Here is an 18,809-nt window from a genome sequence, read left to right on the forward strand (position 1 = left end):
AATAAGATAGCACTTACTCCTCAATTTATACTATTGCAAAACACTCTAGATCTAGAATCATCTACGTTCTACTAGTCAGGAATCTTCTACGTTGTTCTACCACATTCTGATGTCTTCTTCACCTTTCTGTAATATTCTAAAAATTGTTTTTTGATTTTTGTACATAACAGAAAATATTTTAATAAAATTGGTCAAGCAAGTTAGTCCCATATTAATATTTTGAAAATTAAGAAAAATTAAACGAAACGTGATTAAACTTTTAAGAGTGCATCTAGTGACACAGTAGTACTTGTCATTTCGTCAGTACAAAGCCCATTCATGGGGAAAGGACCTGATGGAGTTTGAGCGGCAGAATGATTTGAGGCCCCAGGAAGGCAAGACCATCATCGGTTGAGAGGAACTGCAATTGGCATGTGCTGTCTGGAACAGACTCACAATCCCTCAACAGTAGACAACCAAGGTGCACAGAAAAACGTTTCTGAGCACACCATCTTGTGGAAGATGGCCTATGGAATAGGTACCTGTTCGTTTGCCCATCTTCCTTGACAATTCTGCCTGCAGTAGCACCATTCTTGGACACTGGATGACTGAAAAAGTCCCCTCTTAAATCCAAGTTCCAGCTCCAACCTGCTGATGAGAATGCAAATTTGAAAGCAAGCAGGTGAACAACTGCAACCTGACTGCACAGCTGGAAGAAATCAGGGTGCCAGCACTGTATCATGTTTTCATCACTTGGTACCCTAATCTCCAGATCCTATCTCAGAATTGTTTCAGACCAAGTTTTGGCCTACATGGTGACTGTATCCAGATGGTACTGGACTCTTTCGACAAGATGTCCCATGTCAAAAGGCTGCATTTTGCAAGAATGGTTTGAGGATTATCTCCAAACATTTTGTGCTCCCCCGACCGATGAATTCCCAATCAATCCCATCAAACCTTTGGTTGCTGTGGAACATAGCAGTCGCCAATGCCTCACTCTCTGTGCTCAGAGGGCATCTTTGTCCAGATAAGGCCATCTTCCGGTCCCTTTGAGTCATGCCATTCCAAGGAAGCATGGCAAATGATGAACGAACTCACCATTAGGTAGGTGGTTGCTTTGGCTCATGAGTGCATTAGATGTTAGTCACTTCAGCCCTTGCGTGTAGTACCATGGATATAATCACCATTCACCCCAGAGGGAAAAGAGCTGCATGTGAATCTGTCAATGAGGTCAAAAATTATGGGCCTTTCTCACGTGGCTGAATTAGGTAGTTGCTGGAAAGGGACACATTTCCCCCCAAAGAAACTTGGTTTTTCGTCTGGCAAACAGGAATATCGTATGTGGTTTTAGGAGAATCAGCAACTAAGGAACACATTGCTCTGTACATACTTTCTGTAAATTGCTTGTTCTGTGGTTGATTTTGTTTGCTGGATAAAAAAAAATTTCTGGGAGAAAAAACATGCTACCCTACCCTGAGACTAACTCAGCGCATTGTGAAAAAGCTGTAAAAATTCCGCACGTCAACAGGACTCACTCAGGTCTTTTTCCCCTAGTGTGGGGATGGTGATTCTACCAAGGACACAGGTATGTTGATCGCAGAATAGATGCAATTTAGACATTGTATACACCACAATATGGCCTAAGCAGCTGGTGCACTTAAACCCTACAATAGATCACTTCCATTTCAAATTTCTGCACTGTTAAGCATGTGCTCCCCTGACCGACAAATTCCCTATCAATCTCATTGAACATTTGTAGGTTGCTGTAGAACACAGCAGTCGTCAATGCCTCACTCAACTCACTTGCTGCACTCCGAGGGTATTTGTTCAGATGAAGCCATCTTCCAGTCTTTTGGAGTCACAATGCCATGTGCAAGCATGTATTAGCATTAGTTGAGGTATATGATGCAAGAAGGCAAGCTTCAGCAAAAAAAAAAAAAAAAAAAGTAGCATGGCAAATGATATATTTTGTACTGAAATAATAATAAAGCATACATATACTTTAATTTAAAAATGAAATTTTGTTGTTGTTAAAAACAGTGAAAGTTCGTTATTAAACTTAAATCAACAATTTTATGCAGATTATTTCCTCAGTTCCTCCCAACTGTTATATAACAAATAAAAAATCAACAGTAGGGATACAACTGAAGTTTGGAAAGGCTTTTCAATAAGATAATGAACAGCAAGTTTTGTGACTCCAATCAAACTAGGAGATATATTTCTCCTTGAAGAATCATATTTATTCCAATCAGGCATTAATCTAGTACACCAAGTGATCAAGAGTCTGGTAACGGTGCTGTCTAATGTACTGCTAATTTGTTCAGTTCTGGATTCGGTAGATCCTTTAATTTATTCTGACAGTTTCACCACATTCTCAACTACCGCTGACCATGCTCAGAGAAGTCAAGCAAGCACTGGTCTCAGGTAAAAAAAAAAAAAAAAAAATTCCCAGACCAACCTTTCCCAATTCCTCCTTGCTTTTGAAATCAGTCCACCTACACAATGATTGAGTGGGCTACCCATGCTTGGACATGGAGCAGTCATGCTGATACAAATGCTACAAGAACACCATTATGCAGGTGAAGATGTGTTGCACAATCACAAGACTGTGTTCGTGGCAATTAAAAGAACAAGTCTAATCAAACTAAAACAGGCCCTAAAAGACCACATTATGCCCACTGATCTCCATTTGTTGGTAGACAACCAAATCGAAATTGCTTTGGACATATGCCAATGTGAGAATTCCATAAGATGCTATTGTTGGGTTTTTAGGCACGTCAGCAAAATGTAGGGGTGACAACGAAAGAATGAACAATTTTGAATAATTTCATAGCAATAAAAATGTTTTAAGGTAGCACTTGGATGGCATGTCTCCAAGTGTAAGGATGATTGTGTGCTGTATACATTAAAATTATTTAACGGGGTTAAAACTTTTTCACAGAGATGCATGAAGAATAAGACTTTACACAATACATTTTTTTTATTTGATTTCTTGGTGAAAATATTCCAGATGATACAATCACAAAATCTAACAGTGACATTTACACAGATGGCTTCAACTCAAGTGAAATGAAAAAAAAAATCACTTTCCAGAGACTGATGAAAATCTTATACATATAAAAGGTCGTTACACGAAGGCACCAACTGCTTTCCAAGAATGGGAGGGAGGGAAAGTAATTTTAGAAAATGAGATTTTTAATCTGCTGCACAAATAATATGGGACTGATGTGACCCCAGAAATATTACAATAGCCCACATAAAATAGTGCCAGCATTAAAGCTTTAATTTTAGAGAGCAGTTGTGACTTTTGTTTAAATATTAAAATAAAAACTGCATGAGATAAAAAGAAAAAAAAAAAAAAAAAGCAATTGATCCATTAATGAAAACCCCATTTTAAAATGTACTATCATCTTCTACCATGTGGTGGAGTTCTGCTGATGCTTCGCCGAGGACTGTGAGAGCGGCTGCGTGAGTAACGTCTTCGTGGAGATCGGGATCTAGCAATAATATTTTAAACAAGTTTACAAACTGATTATTAATATAAATACTATTGTGAAATTAAAATGCAAATATAGAGATTAAAAGAGGAATTTGTATCTGGGCTCAATCTCCCACACTACCAATGTGTCTGAATGCTGCACCAATAAAAATGTGCAAAATTTAAATACAATTTCTCATATGATTAAAATTTAATAATCTTATTTTGCTTATCATTAAAATTAACTTTTCTTAGCCAGTGTTAAAATTACATTTTATATTTATGTAAAAAAAGCAATTCAAAAGAGCCCTTGGAATCTTGTCATTTATAACAAAATAACTAAATATTAAAGCAAGAAATCAATCGTTAACTGAATTAAAACCTCACCAACAAAAGCAGCAGTGGTACAGTGGAAAGATGACTCGTACGAAGTACTAGTAGTAGTGGTGGTGATGGCGGTAGCAGAAGTAAAAAAATGGATGACCGAAGAGAACCTATAACTGCTAGCCGTTGTAAACAGCATCTGCCAGTTACATGGCATGGAAGAGGGAGAAGGGAAGTACGTTCATGCAGCAGATGCACATCAAGGGAAACACAAAATGTTGAGAACATGTAGATGGGTGGATGGCAGATACGGCTGAAGATGGCTAAACAGCTACCTCATATGATGAATGATGAGGGAGGTCCTCGAAGAAAATGAAGAGGACCAATTGAAGAACAGGAGCAGCTTTTCAGGCTGACTTTAAGTGCCGTGGCATGGAGTAACGTAGACTAAGGTGGTGGTGTTGTGTCGGAGCACTGCCCACCCTCATGAAGTAGAAAGATGAAATGCCCTGCAAGTGGTTGGTGTTAACATTATCATCTGGTTACATTGAACTAATTTACATTTTACTTTTGTGACCCTCTGAGCAGAGAAGAACCTGTATCAACAATATACGGTGTCCAAGCAGAATAAAATAAACAGTCCAAGAGCTTTCTACACATAAACAAGATTTATAAACACCTTAACATTTGATATCTCCTTAACATTTCAGTCAGCTATTTCCTTCAAAAATTCAACTAATTCCAAAGCTTAGTCACTAGTTGCTGTTTACTTTGGAAACAGAAACTAATCACTAGCTAACTATAAGTTTCACACATGAAACCTATAATTTCCTGATAATTATTTAACCTAATTAAAGTATAAACAAATAATACTGAAAAGTAGTTGATTACAAATCTCTCTCCTATTAAAACTAAACGTTAAGGAGATATAACCGTCTATAAATCGTGTTTACAGGCAAGAGACTCAGTTCTTATTTTATTATGCTAGGACACTGTTAATATGCATGCACACTAATGCATTATATAAAATAATATTTACAAAATGACTCTGAAACACATTCACTGCATTTCTTTACTAAACAATAATACATGATATAGAATTCTACTGACCTGCGTTTCTTCCAGCATCAAATGTTTAATGCATTTGATGTTGAAATCAAAAGATAGAAATTTTATTTTATCTTTGGTACACCTTATTGAATAAAATAAAACTCTTAACATTTAAAGGAGTGATTTTATATAATTTTACAGCAATAAATAAGTCAACTAATACTACAATGTATATAATAAATAAGTCAACTAATACTACAATGTATATGACACTGTATGATGCAAAAACCTTTTGATTACTTATCTCTATCTTATGAAACAACACTTTGAGTATTTGAAATCTTAATAATTATATTAAATTAAAGAAAGCTTAAGTTCAATTATTTAAAATTTAACATTTTATAGAAATGTGTAATTACACATTTCTATATAATCAATCAACATTTGTAATTGCTCATTTTAAGATGATGGCTATGACTGAAACTATATACACTAAATAAGTGCTTAAATATCTGAAATAAATTATATACAGTAGAACGTTGGCTATCCAGTATAATTTGAAAGACTGATTTTTCTTCTTTTTATTAATGGTAATATTTGAGACATATGTTTATTATGCTATGAGAGTATTTCTGTCTGTTTTTTCACGTCATATATATGATGGATTAGGACTAATGGGTGTTCTCAGAAACTGTGAGTGTTATAGTTTAGTCATTCGCTTCCATGACATATTTTGTTCCCTTCATTTCATATTATGTTTAGTTTAGTTCCAGATTCGGGAAGAATAATATCATGTCTCCAAACAGGCCGGGAAAATTCATGTTGAAAAATTATACTTCACACCAACCAGGAATTGTAAGTTTTACTGCAAACTAAAATACATGAATTAGATAAAACTGGTAAAAACAGATGTATTTACAATAAATATGAAAAGATAGTTAAAATATGACTAAAATGGAAGTTAAAATAATAATAAAATATAATAGTAATAAAAGTGCTAAAAACTGTAGCTTTCGGAGACGACAGACTCCTTTCTCGACAGTGATAGTTGAGAAAGAAGTTTCATATTTATTGTAAATACATCTGTTTTTACCAGTTTTATCTAATTCATGTATTTTAGTTTGCAGTAAAACTTACAATTCCTGGTTGGTGTGAAGTATAATTTTTCGACAAGAATAATATCAGCCCGAAACTGCGATTTATTACTTTTCTCGGTAAAATGTCAATGAAAAGAAACAGCACTGAAATGGGCAGAAAATCAGGAAGAATGCAATATAAACAAATTGATATTAAGGAACTTGAGAGATTTAGCAGCAAAAAAAAAAAAAAAAAAAAAAAAAAGTCAACAATTAAACTATCTTAAAAAATGGCTTAATTTTTTTCCACAAAATTTGCAGTAAAATACGTACACATGTAAATGTTGAATTTTTATATATAAGTTATTATTATTTTTAATTAATTAAATTCGTTTTTTTCAGACTATTTAAAGTTTTATTCTTTACCTTATGTTCGACTATCTGGAAAATTTTGTTATCCGGAAGAGATCTGACATTAATAATTCTGGATAACTGACACTCTACTGTATTACACTGTGTTACAAAAAGATAATGAACTATACATATTTTTCCTACTGATTGAATAGCATATATTAACTGCAACACTCCCTCTTTTCAAAATGCAAAGCCAATATAAAAGGCAATGATCATGTGCATATACAGTGATATATATAATTGCTGTTATTAAAAAATTTAAAAAGTGAAATAAAAAGTTATTAAAAAATATGGCTTATTTTAAAAAGCCCAAGAATAGAAAACTTGCCACATTCACACAGCAACCATTAAACCACACCCATCTGTTCTTTCTTCCACCTCCTTTGTGTTCAATAGGTCATTAACAACAAAAGATACAGCTCACGTACTAAGCAACTTACTTTTTTTAAAATTCCTGTGCCAATTACCTTGGAATAAGATTTTCCCTACCAAACCAAATGCTGTTTAACCCATTTAGTGATGGCTTGAGATGAAAATTTTTGTGTGTGTGTGTTCATATATAAAAGAAGTTCTCTATGCAGCTACTCTTCAGTGCCTTTCAAGTAATTTCTAAAAAACAGACCAGTAGCAATAAACTATGTTCGGTGGCTATGGTCAAAGAGCACCCTAGGTAGATCTCTCCATCTCACCCCAACATTTATGCAACACTTTTTTGAGATAAAGGCTTAGATGCACTTTCAGCTTTGGAATGGATTGTTTGCACCAGTGTTGCTCCATTTTCCAATAGGAGTGGAGCCATAAGTGATCCCATAGGATCACTTATGGCTCCACTAAACTGGCTTAATTTTCCTTTCATTTTTTTTTTGAAAATGGACATTTGTCTAAATGTGCTGCTAAATTTTATTTGAAATTTGATTATGGAAATAAAAAATGTGTATTTATAAAAAAGCAATTACTGTAACTGTGAATTATAATTTACATGTACAGTAGTGATAACAATAATGAACAGAAATAAATTACCCAACACACACACCTTTAGAAGTTTATAAACTTCCAAAGGATGGTATATGAAAATTGGCATTTTTAACCATTATATTATGAAATTAAAAAGCTAACTTAAGTCACTTTTAATAATGATCAGTAAAAAAAAAAAAATATTTCAATGAGAATTATCCATAACTGACTGTGGACATTTTAAGATTGGAGTGGAACGTCCATCCCACACAAACTCATGTTTCACTGTGGCATGGTAAAGCTAAGTTCTGTTTTGGTGTCAATTTTTTTTTTTTTTTTTTTTTTGAAAAGTAAAAACTTTCTAAAAAGAACCTTCAACGTGCCTATGACTATCAGTACTGAAATAATCATGGAAATAGTGAAGTTATTTTTATTATAATTATTTTTTATTTTTTTAACAACATATCTCACATATTGCAAAGTGCAGAACTTTTGGATTGGACTACTCAGATGTGTTGCCGTTTCATAATCAATTTATTTTTGAACAGCATATGTGGATGAATTAATATTCCTCCCAATATCTAGCTGGTTAAAAATAGGAAAGCTGTAATTAATTGATACTGTGAATACTAACAGTATTTGGGTACACATATTTCAATATTTTACCAGCATGATATGGGCATGCAGTATTATGAAGATGTAAATTTAAACTCTCTCTCTCTCTCTCTCTCTATGTACCGTGTCCGTTAAGGACGTTGGTGATCATGGTCTTCCACATCTCTCGATCTTTTGCTGTTCTCAGCAGGTCTAGACTCCATACATTCATCCAGTTGGTCAAACTACTAATATAGTTTATTCTTTGTCTTCCTCTGCTTCACTTTCCATGCACTTAAATGCACTACTGTAACATTTAATAGTGCTTGTGCAGCAAACCAAGTATATCTACAAAACTCACATCATCAATATTTCACCACTTTTCAGTATGAAGTTGTAAATATTTACTATAACAGTATTATTAAAACTAAAGACATTCCAAATTATTTTTCTCTGTATCATATGTTATGTACACATGCAGCACTAAACGTGGAGTAATTTATAAAAAAGCAATTACTGTAACTGTGTATATCAGTTTGTTATGCATTGTGACAGTAATGGCAAGCAGATGCTATCCAAATTGCTAAAAAATCCAATAAATACATCTGGAAAATGATCAAAGTATAGCTACACATACAATACGTGATAGAAGGCAATAATTTTAAAATGACTTAATGCAAGTAAATGCACATTACATAACTTCATACATCTCTGTGTTCATTAAGGACGTCTGTGCAAAGGAAAAACAGGACCTAAAACTCACTCATGTGAATTTTAGGTCCTGTTTAGGTAATGCATAACAATATCTAGGTACCTTGGAGAATGTCCAAGTTGTGTTTTATCCTCCAAACAAATCATTCTTATAGCCAATGGACATTGGAGTCACGTTTAAGGCTTGCTAATGCTCCTATACTGTTAAGAAGCTGAACACCAACAGATGGCAAAAATTAACTTCGAGTATGCAAATTATGGACAGACCTTGCAGAATGCACTGCACCCAGTGTTTATATCAATTATTTCAACAAAAATTTCAGTTTTTATTTGCATCGTGCCTTCTAAAAACAGATCCCTATTGTAAGGTATAGTTTGTTCTATTTGGTACTATATCCAAATAATTTCCTTTTACATTTAACAAAATTTAAAGGACAACTACCATTCATGCAATACACTGCATTGTGAATTAATTTTTCATCATTTAAGAAACCAATGATGTCTTCTATATTTTTACAAATATTGTTCAAATGGAATATTCAGTTTGTACACAAGGAAAATATACACTAAAGTTTACATTTAGTGATTCACCACTCGCACAGTGAAGAATTAACCAACATGATGAATTAAAAGGAGTAGAAAGTTATACTGTATAATCCAATAAAATCCTGAACTTTATTAATAAAGTTCAGGACTTGTAAAAAAAAAAAAAAAAAAATGATGAAATAGGTGGCATGGCAAATTAAGCAGATGATGAATTAACCAAGGTTTACTGCATATCAATAAAATGCAAATATTTCAACAATGGCGGCATTTACTGAAAATTATTATTAAAGAACAGGATTGTCAGCTGACGATGGCATACATTCTGAACAACAGAAGAATGTTAAGCTATATCCATGACCATGGCAGTAACTATGCTACTAATTCCTCACTGTACCTCCTTGAGCCTATAGGATTTCTGTAGGCAAAAGAAACAACCCATCTCATTTTATTTTGGGAATAAAGCTCAGATTTTAGCATTAGCAAAAGGGAAAAAAAAAAAAAATATATATATATATATATATAAAGAATACTTGATGAGAATCAACTGAAAGAGCAAGCTGGCTTTAGGACAGGATTCTCAACTATGGATCACCTTCACGTAATATCACAGCTAATGGAGAAAGCAAATGAATATAAAACAGCATTATGCCTGGCATTTGTGGATTATGAAAAGGCATTTGACTCCATACAGCATAAGGCAATGTTTCGGGCACCGGAAAGACAAGGCATAGATACTCCATATATTATGATTTCGAAGAAAATATATGAGAATGCTACCTCCTTTATTAGACTAGACAAAGACAGTAGCAAATTTAAAATCGAGAAAGGAGTTCGACAAGGAGACACAATATTTCCGAAATTGTTTACTGCTGCCCTTGAGGAAGCTTTCGGAAGATTAGACTGGTCGCAGAAAGGAGTCAATGTGAATGGAGAATACCTAAACCATTTACGATTTGCAGATGACATTGTGGTCATAAGCCACAATCCCAAAGAATTAGAAGAAAATCTTAATCAGTTATGTACAGTTAGTAAGGATTTTGGACTAAAGATGAATATGGCTAAAACAAAAGTAATGATGAACAAGTATGCCATGGAAAGGGAAATAATGATTGAAGGAGCAGTAATTGAAATGGAGTCATATACTTATCTGGGACAAGTTATTAACTGTAATAATGATAAATGGCTGGAAATCAAGAGAAGAATAAATTTTGGATGGATAGCATTCAGGAAATATAGTCACATACTGAAGAGCAATATCCCAGTTTGTCTGAAACGTAAAATAATGAATCAATGTATACTCCCCACCATGACCTATGGAAGTGAAACTTGGGCACTCACCAAAAGAATGGAAGAGAAGCTGAGAACTACACAGCGAAGAATGGAACGAATTATATTGGGAATCAGACTGTTAGATAAGAAGAGAAACACATGGATTAGGCAGCAAACTCAAGTAAAGGACATTCTTATCAAAACTAAAGAACTGAAATGGTCTTGGGCAGGACACATAGCTCGAAGACATGATGACAGATGGACTAAGAAAATAACAGAATGGTACCCAAGAGGAGCTAGAAGAAAACCTGGAAGACAAAGGTGGAGATGGATAGATGAAATTCATGAGTTTTTGGGTAGTAAATGGATGGCCAGTGCTCAAAACAGAAGGAACTGGAAAGTTACTGGAGAGGCCTTCATCCTGCAGTGGATTGAAAATGGCTGATGATGATGATATAAATAAAGGTTGTGCTATTTCTTTATTAATAAAAGCCATCAAATGATTTTTTATGAACAATAAGCCACAAGCAGTGATATAATTAATTTTTTTTTTTTTTTTTATGAAGATTAGCAAACAATGCTAAACAGATGTTGGAAGACTGGATATCTTTCAAAGCTAACAGAACAGATACACCAATACAGGGGCTTTTGTTTGTTTATATATATATATATATATATATATATATATATATATATATATATTAATGCAGACAAATTTGTTTCTTAAAAGATAACTTAAAAATAAAAACTGATGTAACAAGAAGGAAATTATGTGGCAATACTAACTTCGACTGATCTCCCAAGTGAAAAAAATTAGTTTATTTGTCAGCCAGGATAAAAATTGGACTGGGACTGTTTACGATGAATATAAAATTTTTATTCTGACTGACCAATCAACTATTTTTTTTTTTTTATGACACAAAAAAGTGTTTCCTCCAACTTGCCAAATTTTTTTTTTTTACATCTTTCCTTCAATAATAATGTTCTGCATATTTTCAGTGTGTGTGTGTGCATGCACATCAATGACATTTTTTTCCTCCTTTGTCAATATGAAATTATATATAAAGAGCAGAAATACAGCAGGCCCACGTTATAATGCGGTTCGCTATAACGCTGTTCTTATATTATAACCCATATCTGACTATAACGCTGTCACAGATCACTATAACGCTCTTTTACAGATTGCATTTTTGGCATATTTAACGAAATTGTTTCATTTGATGGAGTCGACAGCTTGAAAATGAATACCAAAACAGCATTAAAACATTTCCCACGCCAACTTGAGAAATTTTCCCATACTCAGTGAAATTTTCTCGCACGCTAATTTAACTGCAGTACAGTGACTTGTTACATAGTTCCGAGATCAACATTTTAAAAAATGATCAAGTATATTGCTTGTAATATTAGCGCTATATGCATTTATCTGAAGTCTGGTCATCACTCAGTACAGTATTAGACATTGTACGTAATGGACAGTTTACTCAAACATTGTATCATAATTAATGCAACCAACACAGTTACATTTTCGAAGAGTTAATAATGGCCGATAAGAATGAAAAAGCAACAATGTCAGGGCACAGTACGAAGACTATAAATGTAAGAAAAATACTTAATTTGAAAATTAAATTAGACGTTTTGAAGTGAAATCGATTCCGGTCAACGACAAGCGGATGTGTGCCATAATTTAGGACTTGCAAGTTTAACTGTAAGAACAATTATAAAAAAATAAAGAATTAATTTTAGCAGCGGGAAAGATAGCTGTTCCACTGCAAGCAACTAGGGCTAGGCCGACTATTAGGATTGAAATGGAAAGACTAACTAATTTTATTGAAGATAATATCCAATGTAGAATTCAGTTAAGTTAAATATTATTAAAAAAAAAAAAAAAAAAAGAGAGAGAGAGAGAGAGAGAGAGAGAGAGAGAGAGAGAGAGAGAGAGAGAGAGATTAGCCAATATGATGATCTGAAGAAAACTCACCTTAAAAAAAAAAGAAAAAAAAAGTGGAACCATTTAATACTAGTAAGGGCTGATTGAATAGATTTAAATTCCAGGGAGAAGCCGCAAGTGCAGATCAAAGAACCGAAACTTTCAAAAAAGAACTTGTTAAAATTATTGAAGAGGGGTATTGTGTGTTATACTTCTCAACAAGTTTTTAACATAGATGAAGCAAGACTTTTGTGGAAACGAATGCCTAAAAGAAGTTTCATATTGAAAGAAGAAAAAAACATGCCAGGTTTCAAAGCGGCGAAGGATCGGTTGACTTTATTGTCGAGTGGTAACTCTGCGGCGGATTTAAAATTAATACCCCTTTTAGTTTATTTGAAAGAGGGCCAAAATTCAACCCAAAATCGGCGCATTTTTCATAATTAAATTCATCAATTAAATTAAATCAATTAAAATCAATTTAGATCAATTAAATTGATGATTTTAATTGGAATTTTAAGTTTAATTTTGATATATAAGTAGTTACCACATAATTATATATGTATATAATACAGAATATTTTATATGTACAAATATTTGAATATTAAATATTTTGACTGACATTTGTACATCTTTTCACTACCGTTTATTATTGATCAGGAAATATCCTATGGCACCGACTGCAACTCACAAATACATATGTTACCTTATGGGAATGCGGCGCTCACTTAGCGCTCTGTTTTTCCGGAATGAATTATCAGCGTTAAGCGGGGGTCACCTGTATACTGAATTAGGATATGAAGATTGTGCACATAAAAGTTAAGATGCACTGCTCTTATTTTCAGCATCAAGAATAATAATTATATCTATTTAATTTCAACATTACTTAAAAACGTGATTTTTTTTTATTAACAACTTAAAAAAAACGAACTTTTTATTTAAAAAAAATATCCTGAATGGTGTTAAATGTACACCAATGATCCAGATTGTTTAATATTTTTTTGATCCAAGAAAGATCTTTCATTTCTGGTGTTCTATTATAATTAATATATAATTATCCATAATTTTAAATTATTCACAGCCTTTTTTCTAATAAAAATGAATTGTAAACTTTTTTATGACATGTGCACCTCCTACTGGCATGTTTTTTTTTTTTTTTTTTTTTTAAAACCTGAAACTGACTTCCAGTTATTTGAGCAACATCACTTATTATCAGAAGGGTTCCAACAGAAGAAAGTTACAAAATTAATATAATTCATAATCTGCAAACTGATCAGAAGGGCCAGAAAAAAAAAACAAAAAAAAAAAAAAAACACACACATGTATTATGTCTGCTGCTTAATATTAGTCAAAATTCCAAAAATAAATCAAGAAATTTATTATCTTTATTGCTTTCATATAAGTTAGTGCATTAGCATCATTTCTATAGGTAGTTAACCAACTGAAGTTGTGCAGTAGCATCATTACATAACATTTCATCTAATTGTGAAGGAATTCACAATTAGATGTTATGTAATGATGCCACTGCACAACTTCAGTTGGTTTACTGCATATAGAAATTATGTTAACACTAACTTATATGACAGTAAATTCTCCTTGTAGTCTGAGGCTTTTTAGCCCTAAATCCTACACACACCTCCATTTCTTAAATTAGAACTTTGACCTGTTTCAGTACATGAAAATGAATTATGAAAAAAAGTGTGGAAACAAAAAAAATTATGAATAAAAGTAAACTAAGATCCATGACTGACTTTTAGCTGTAAAAGTATTATAACATATGAAATTTTATATGCTCCACAACCATGCTATCTTTAATGCTCGCGCCAGTTTTTGTTGTGAAATGATTTTTGCTCAATGTTTTCATTTCTTGCAAGATGGAAAATACCGATCATGGAGAAAATGTTTAAAAAAGCAAGTACTTTGCCCATTATGCTGCTCAGTTCATGGTTGTTGAATGGCTGACTGGTTGGTTTTTTAGAGGTTTAATGGTGCATTAGCAACTGAAACCAGAGTACCAGATGTTATCCATAGCAAATATAAGTAAGAACTATGCTATTCATATTACATCTGTATAAACACTTTTCATTAATTTGTTTCCAGATGCACCCGGAATACAGAGTTGACAAAAATTAACAGTAAGATAAATGAGCAGCTTTAGATAAAGGACCAAACCTTTTTTCCCTTTCCTTTTTATAAATGGCATTACTTCAAATGAATTCATTAACAAGGAAGCAATCTAGATGTTTTTTGATTCCTAAGCAAAATTTGCTAGTTCATTACTGGGACAGGAGCCAGGCACTGTCATTTGTGCTTGCACACAAACCAGCCAAAGTGTGAGAATGGATAAGCAACAAGTGAATATTAAATCTTCTTCGCTATTGAGTCCAGATGCATGCTGAAGATGGGCAAGTACAATGTAACCATGAAACTTTGTTTTTTAAAGTTCCATGATTGTGGGTTTATAATTCTTGATTGGTGTCATATCTAAGTTATGACTAAATATGACAGTGTTTCCTGTAGTGAGGGGGCATTATATGAGTTAATCTGTACATCAACTTTGCCAGGCTGTACAGTTTGCTTAAAAAATAAAGCAAAATAGACTGAGTTGACTTTTCATTAGCAACCCCCTCATGTAGGAATGGACTGGTCTGTGATGATGGTGAAGGTTCAAAGTTGGGAATGACTGTCTGCTATAAGATTGTAGTTCACACAATATGATCAGTTTTTTGAGTGTCTGCAAGGAAGAATGAGTCAGCATAAAGATTTTCTCAACTTCAAACGTAGAATGATTGTAGGGAAAAGACACACGGATGCCAGTACCTCAACAACACTGTTAAGTGCTCCCAATCTGTGGTGTCACGAGTCCACCACGACTGGTTCAACAGAGGTCGAACAACCAGCCAAAGGCCATATGTGGGACAGCCACATGTGCCTGACGGTGGTGGTGTGTCATGGTTCTTGTCTCATAACATAGCAGCAATTCAGTACATTAATCCAGTTAGTCACCCAGTGCAACATAAGAATAACAAGACCAATATCCACATGGACTATGTGCTGGACATTAGCTCATATAAGCTATACCAATTGATGCCCACCACTGGTACCCCATGCTCACTGCAAGACACAAGAAACTGTGTCTTGCACGGGCATGTCAGAATCAACAGTGGACCACCAACATGTGGAACTATCACCTGGTGTGATGAAACCTGTTTCCAACTCTACCATGCTGATGGGCATATCTGCATTTGGAGAAAGCAATGTGAGGCCATGGCATCTGGTGTTTTCAGCAGGCTAGAGGCAGTGATGTTATTGTTTGGGGGAGTGTTTTAGTGACTCACCCCAAGTCCTTTAATCACTTTTAATCAATGGCTCAATGGGAATTTCTACCTTTCTATCATCACCAACCAAGTATGCTTATCCAGACAACTCCGGCATCTATCAGCAAGACACTGCGCCATGCCACAAAGCCCAGCAGATTGGTAACTGGCTTGAGGAACATGACAATGAATTTTCTGTCCTTCCATGGCCAACCAACTCACCCAATCTCAACCCAACCCAACCAAGCAATGGTTGGGACCTACTGGAAAGGGACATTCGATGCTATGACCATTCACCTGACATGTGGTGGCATTACTGGACACACTATGCAATGCATGGTTAGCACTACCACGGGACACCCTGTAACACCTTGTGGAGTCCATGCCAAGACATGTATGGATTGTATTATGGGCAAAAGGCGGAGCTGGTTAAACACAGATCAGTATCTACAGCGAAAGTTACTAAACCCTACCACTGTAGAAGAAATTATAATGATGAAACAGACAGCCTGCCTGGTTCATCATTATAATAATTTCATTGCACTAGCAGGACATGTGCAGTCAGCTGAAAGATTCAAGGTCCACCAGCCAATGCTGAAGCCACGTTTCTCGATATTCTTTGAACTTTGAATAATTTTCCATTAAGTATTTTTCATATTCAACACAACATAAAAAAAAATTAAAACTATAAACAAGCAAACATCTCATTTAAGGACTAAAATGCAATTTATAAAAAGTAATTTTTAGTAAAAAAAAAACAGATGACAGATTATTATGATTAAATCTTAAATAATTTAATCCAGTAGGGATATACTGCCATTCTGTAATCCAAAGGATCATGACCCACATCTAACCACTAACATGGAAATAGAAGAGCAGTAATTTACCATATAATGTGGAAAGATAAAGCTAATTTACTCTTTTCAAATGGTTCATATATTCAATTCAGTTTACACCAACTGACAAGATGAAATTAGTTTCATAATAACATTACATAATTTGGACATAAAGCATGGCATAATTCACAGCTAATAACATGCTTGGTCCATTCTTCAACAATATGGAATACTCTACAAACTGCAACTCCTATTGAGATTTGCTGTTGACAATAAATACACCCCCCCATACACTTAAAAATCTGTGAATGACTCATATTCACTTCCAAGCAACTTAAGTGCCAATTTCCAAAGGGTTCTGGAATAGCCGTATTTATTTCAATGCTAAATAAAATAAAACTTAATCCTCTGTCAGTATCTACATCAGGGGGAGGGAAATCTGTTCTACCACAGAACAGTCCCCACATACACATTCAATTTCGACTGCCTGTCTGTTTTATCATTATAATAATTTCACGGTTTAACTGGCACACAAAATTCATTCACTTGACCGTAACCATATATATATAAAAAAAACTTTCTTCCTTTTCATTTGATGCTTCCATGAAAAATATACAAAAATTTTAAATAAATTTCCTGTTTTCTTTCTCACCAGCCCATCCATAGCACTACAGGTTCAACAACCTTTTGTGTCTGAGATTACTGTTAAAAAAAAAAAAAAAAAAAAAAAAAGGAAACCAACAAAGGAATGATATGCACTGTTAGCTGCTTATGACTTCCTTCCCTGCAAGCAAATGCCAAATGCTGTAAACATATAAAACATCAAACATTGGCCAATATGCCCAGGAGGCTCTAAAGAAATGCATGCTACAGTAACAAAATGAATAATCCCAAAGCTCATTGGAGGTTATGGATTTTTTTACTGATAATTAAAGATGGTTACAGATGAAATATTAGTTGCAGTTAACTTCATAAACCAATGAAATATATCTTCTGGCTAACAAAAATTGAAAGTAATAAACCATCACAACTTGGACTTAGCAAATATTTTGAATAGGAATGTTTCAGTCCTGTACTTATTTTTATAAAATCTATCCACATGAGGGGTCTCAGGACACTGGGACCATTAGTGATTTACACATTCTGAGTGACTCATTAAAATAACACCATAAGGTAATAATCATAAACTGATTATACACGATTCTAAAAATTTAGTAAAACCACTGAAAGTTTTGCATATCCCTAGTTAATTTATTAAATTTAGGTCAGGTGAACATGTGCTGTACCTATAAAAAATGTGAAGAAATCTGTATATTTAAGAAAATATGACAATCATTTTACAAATGAAACTTAACTGACAGATCAAATATTGTCAAACAAGAAATTTGTCTATAGTTCAATAGAGCCAAATTAATTCACCCAAAGGCACAGTACATGTACTCTAATGGCAAACAGTTAAATTAAAACCTCCACAATTCTGCAGAAGCATCAAAAGTTTAAGTGCTTTATGTTCCATACTCACCTAGATCTTCTATTTCCTCCATAGCCACCACCACCATACCTGTAAAATAATGACTATGTATTTACTTATAAACAAAACTTTCCCATTTTTAATATTAATTCTACAAAGTGTGATATAATCTAAACATACAAACTTTTTCACATAAAAATATCTTTAATCAGACAGCATGTAGGCAGGGTTGATTAGATCTAGTTGATAGTTTTAACAGTTTTACTGAAAAAGCTGAAAAACGTGTGCAGGTTTACTGCACAATATGAAAAACTATGTTTCTTCAAGGTTCTCTGCAAGACTAATTCACAATGTCATTTGTTTTTCTCACATTTTCCATAATTACTTTTTTTCATTGTGAGTGCAAAGATAGATTTGCATATCACCAGAGAAATGACTTATCTAAAGGCAAAAAATATAATATCAATAAAAAAATGCAGTAGCAAAGTTGACATATCGTGACCAGTTAAATACAATTGTCACATAAATCTAATTCTAAACTGAAAAGTTCTGTCATCAAATAACAATTAAAAAAAACTTATGCAAAGCTTTCTCACCCACTTCTCTTTTTTTGTCATGCAAAATCAATAAAGCTAAGACATACCTTGGTGGAGGAGGAGGGGGACGGCGACCACCACCTCCGCCCCTTCTTGATCTTCCATGGGACAATTCTACACGGACACGAGTTCCACATATTCTCCTAGAATAAATTTTAACATCATAAATATAAATGAACAATTTAAATATAAAGCCTATAAATGGCATAATACAAATGATTAGAAATATTTTGTTTCGGAGAAGTGATGAAATCATTCTAGTCTCTGTAT

The 18,809-nt window shown here is 33.8% G+C and overlaps 1 protein-coding gene across 3 annotated transcripts in view; it reads right to left on the reverse strand.

Annotated features, from left to right (window-relative positions):
• Nucleotides 1–3,332: 3,332 nt before the first annotated feature.
• Nucleotides 3,333–18,809, reverse strand: part of LOC150079910 (RNA-binding protein 1-like) — a 29,156-nt gene continuing 13,679 nt past the window's right edge. For 2 of the 3 annotated variants that reach the window (XM_090382507.1, XM_090382506.1), the window contains exons 3-5: nt 18,587–18,682; nt 17,995–18,033; nt 3,333–3,476 (exon numbers count right to left, since the gene is read on the reverse strand). In XM_090382507.1, the coding sequence (XP_090238633.1) occupies nt 3,386–3,476; nt 17,995–18,033; nt 18,587–18,682 (226 nt within the window). In that variant the 3' untranslated portion in view covers nt 3,333–3,385. Of the gene's footprint in view, nt 3,477–3,844; nt 4,291–17,994; nt 18,034–18,586; nt 18,683–18,809 lie in introns of all 3 variants that reach the window. The other variant, XR_016547513.1, reaches the window with a different exon arrangement.

This window comes from Mastigoproctus giganteus, chromosome 10 (genome assembly GCF_048544385.1).
Source record: "Mastigoproctus giganteus isolate SK-2022 chromosome 10, ASM4854438v1, whole genome shotgun sequence".
NCBI classification, from domain to species: Eukaryota; Metazoa; Arthropoda; class Arachnida; order Uropygi; family Thelyphonidae; genus Mastigoproctus; species Mastigoproctus giganteus.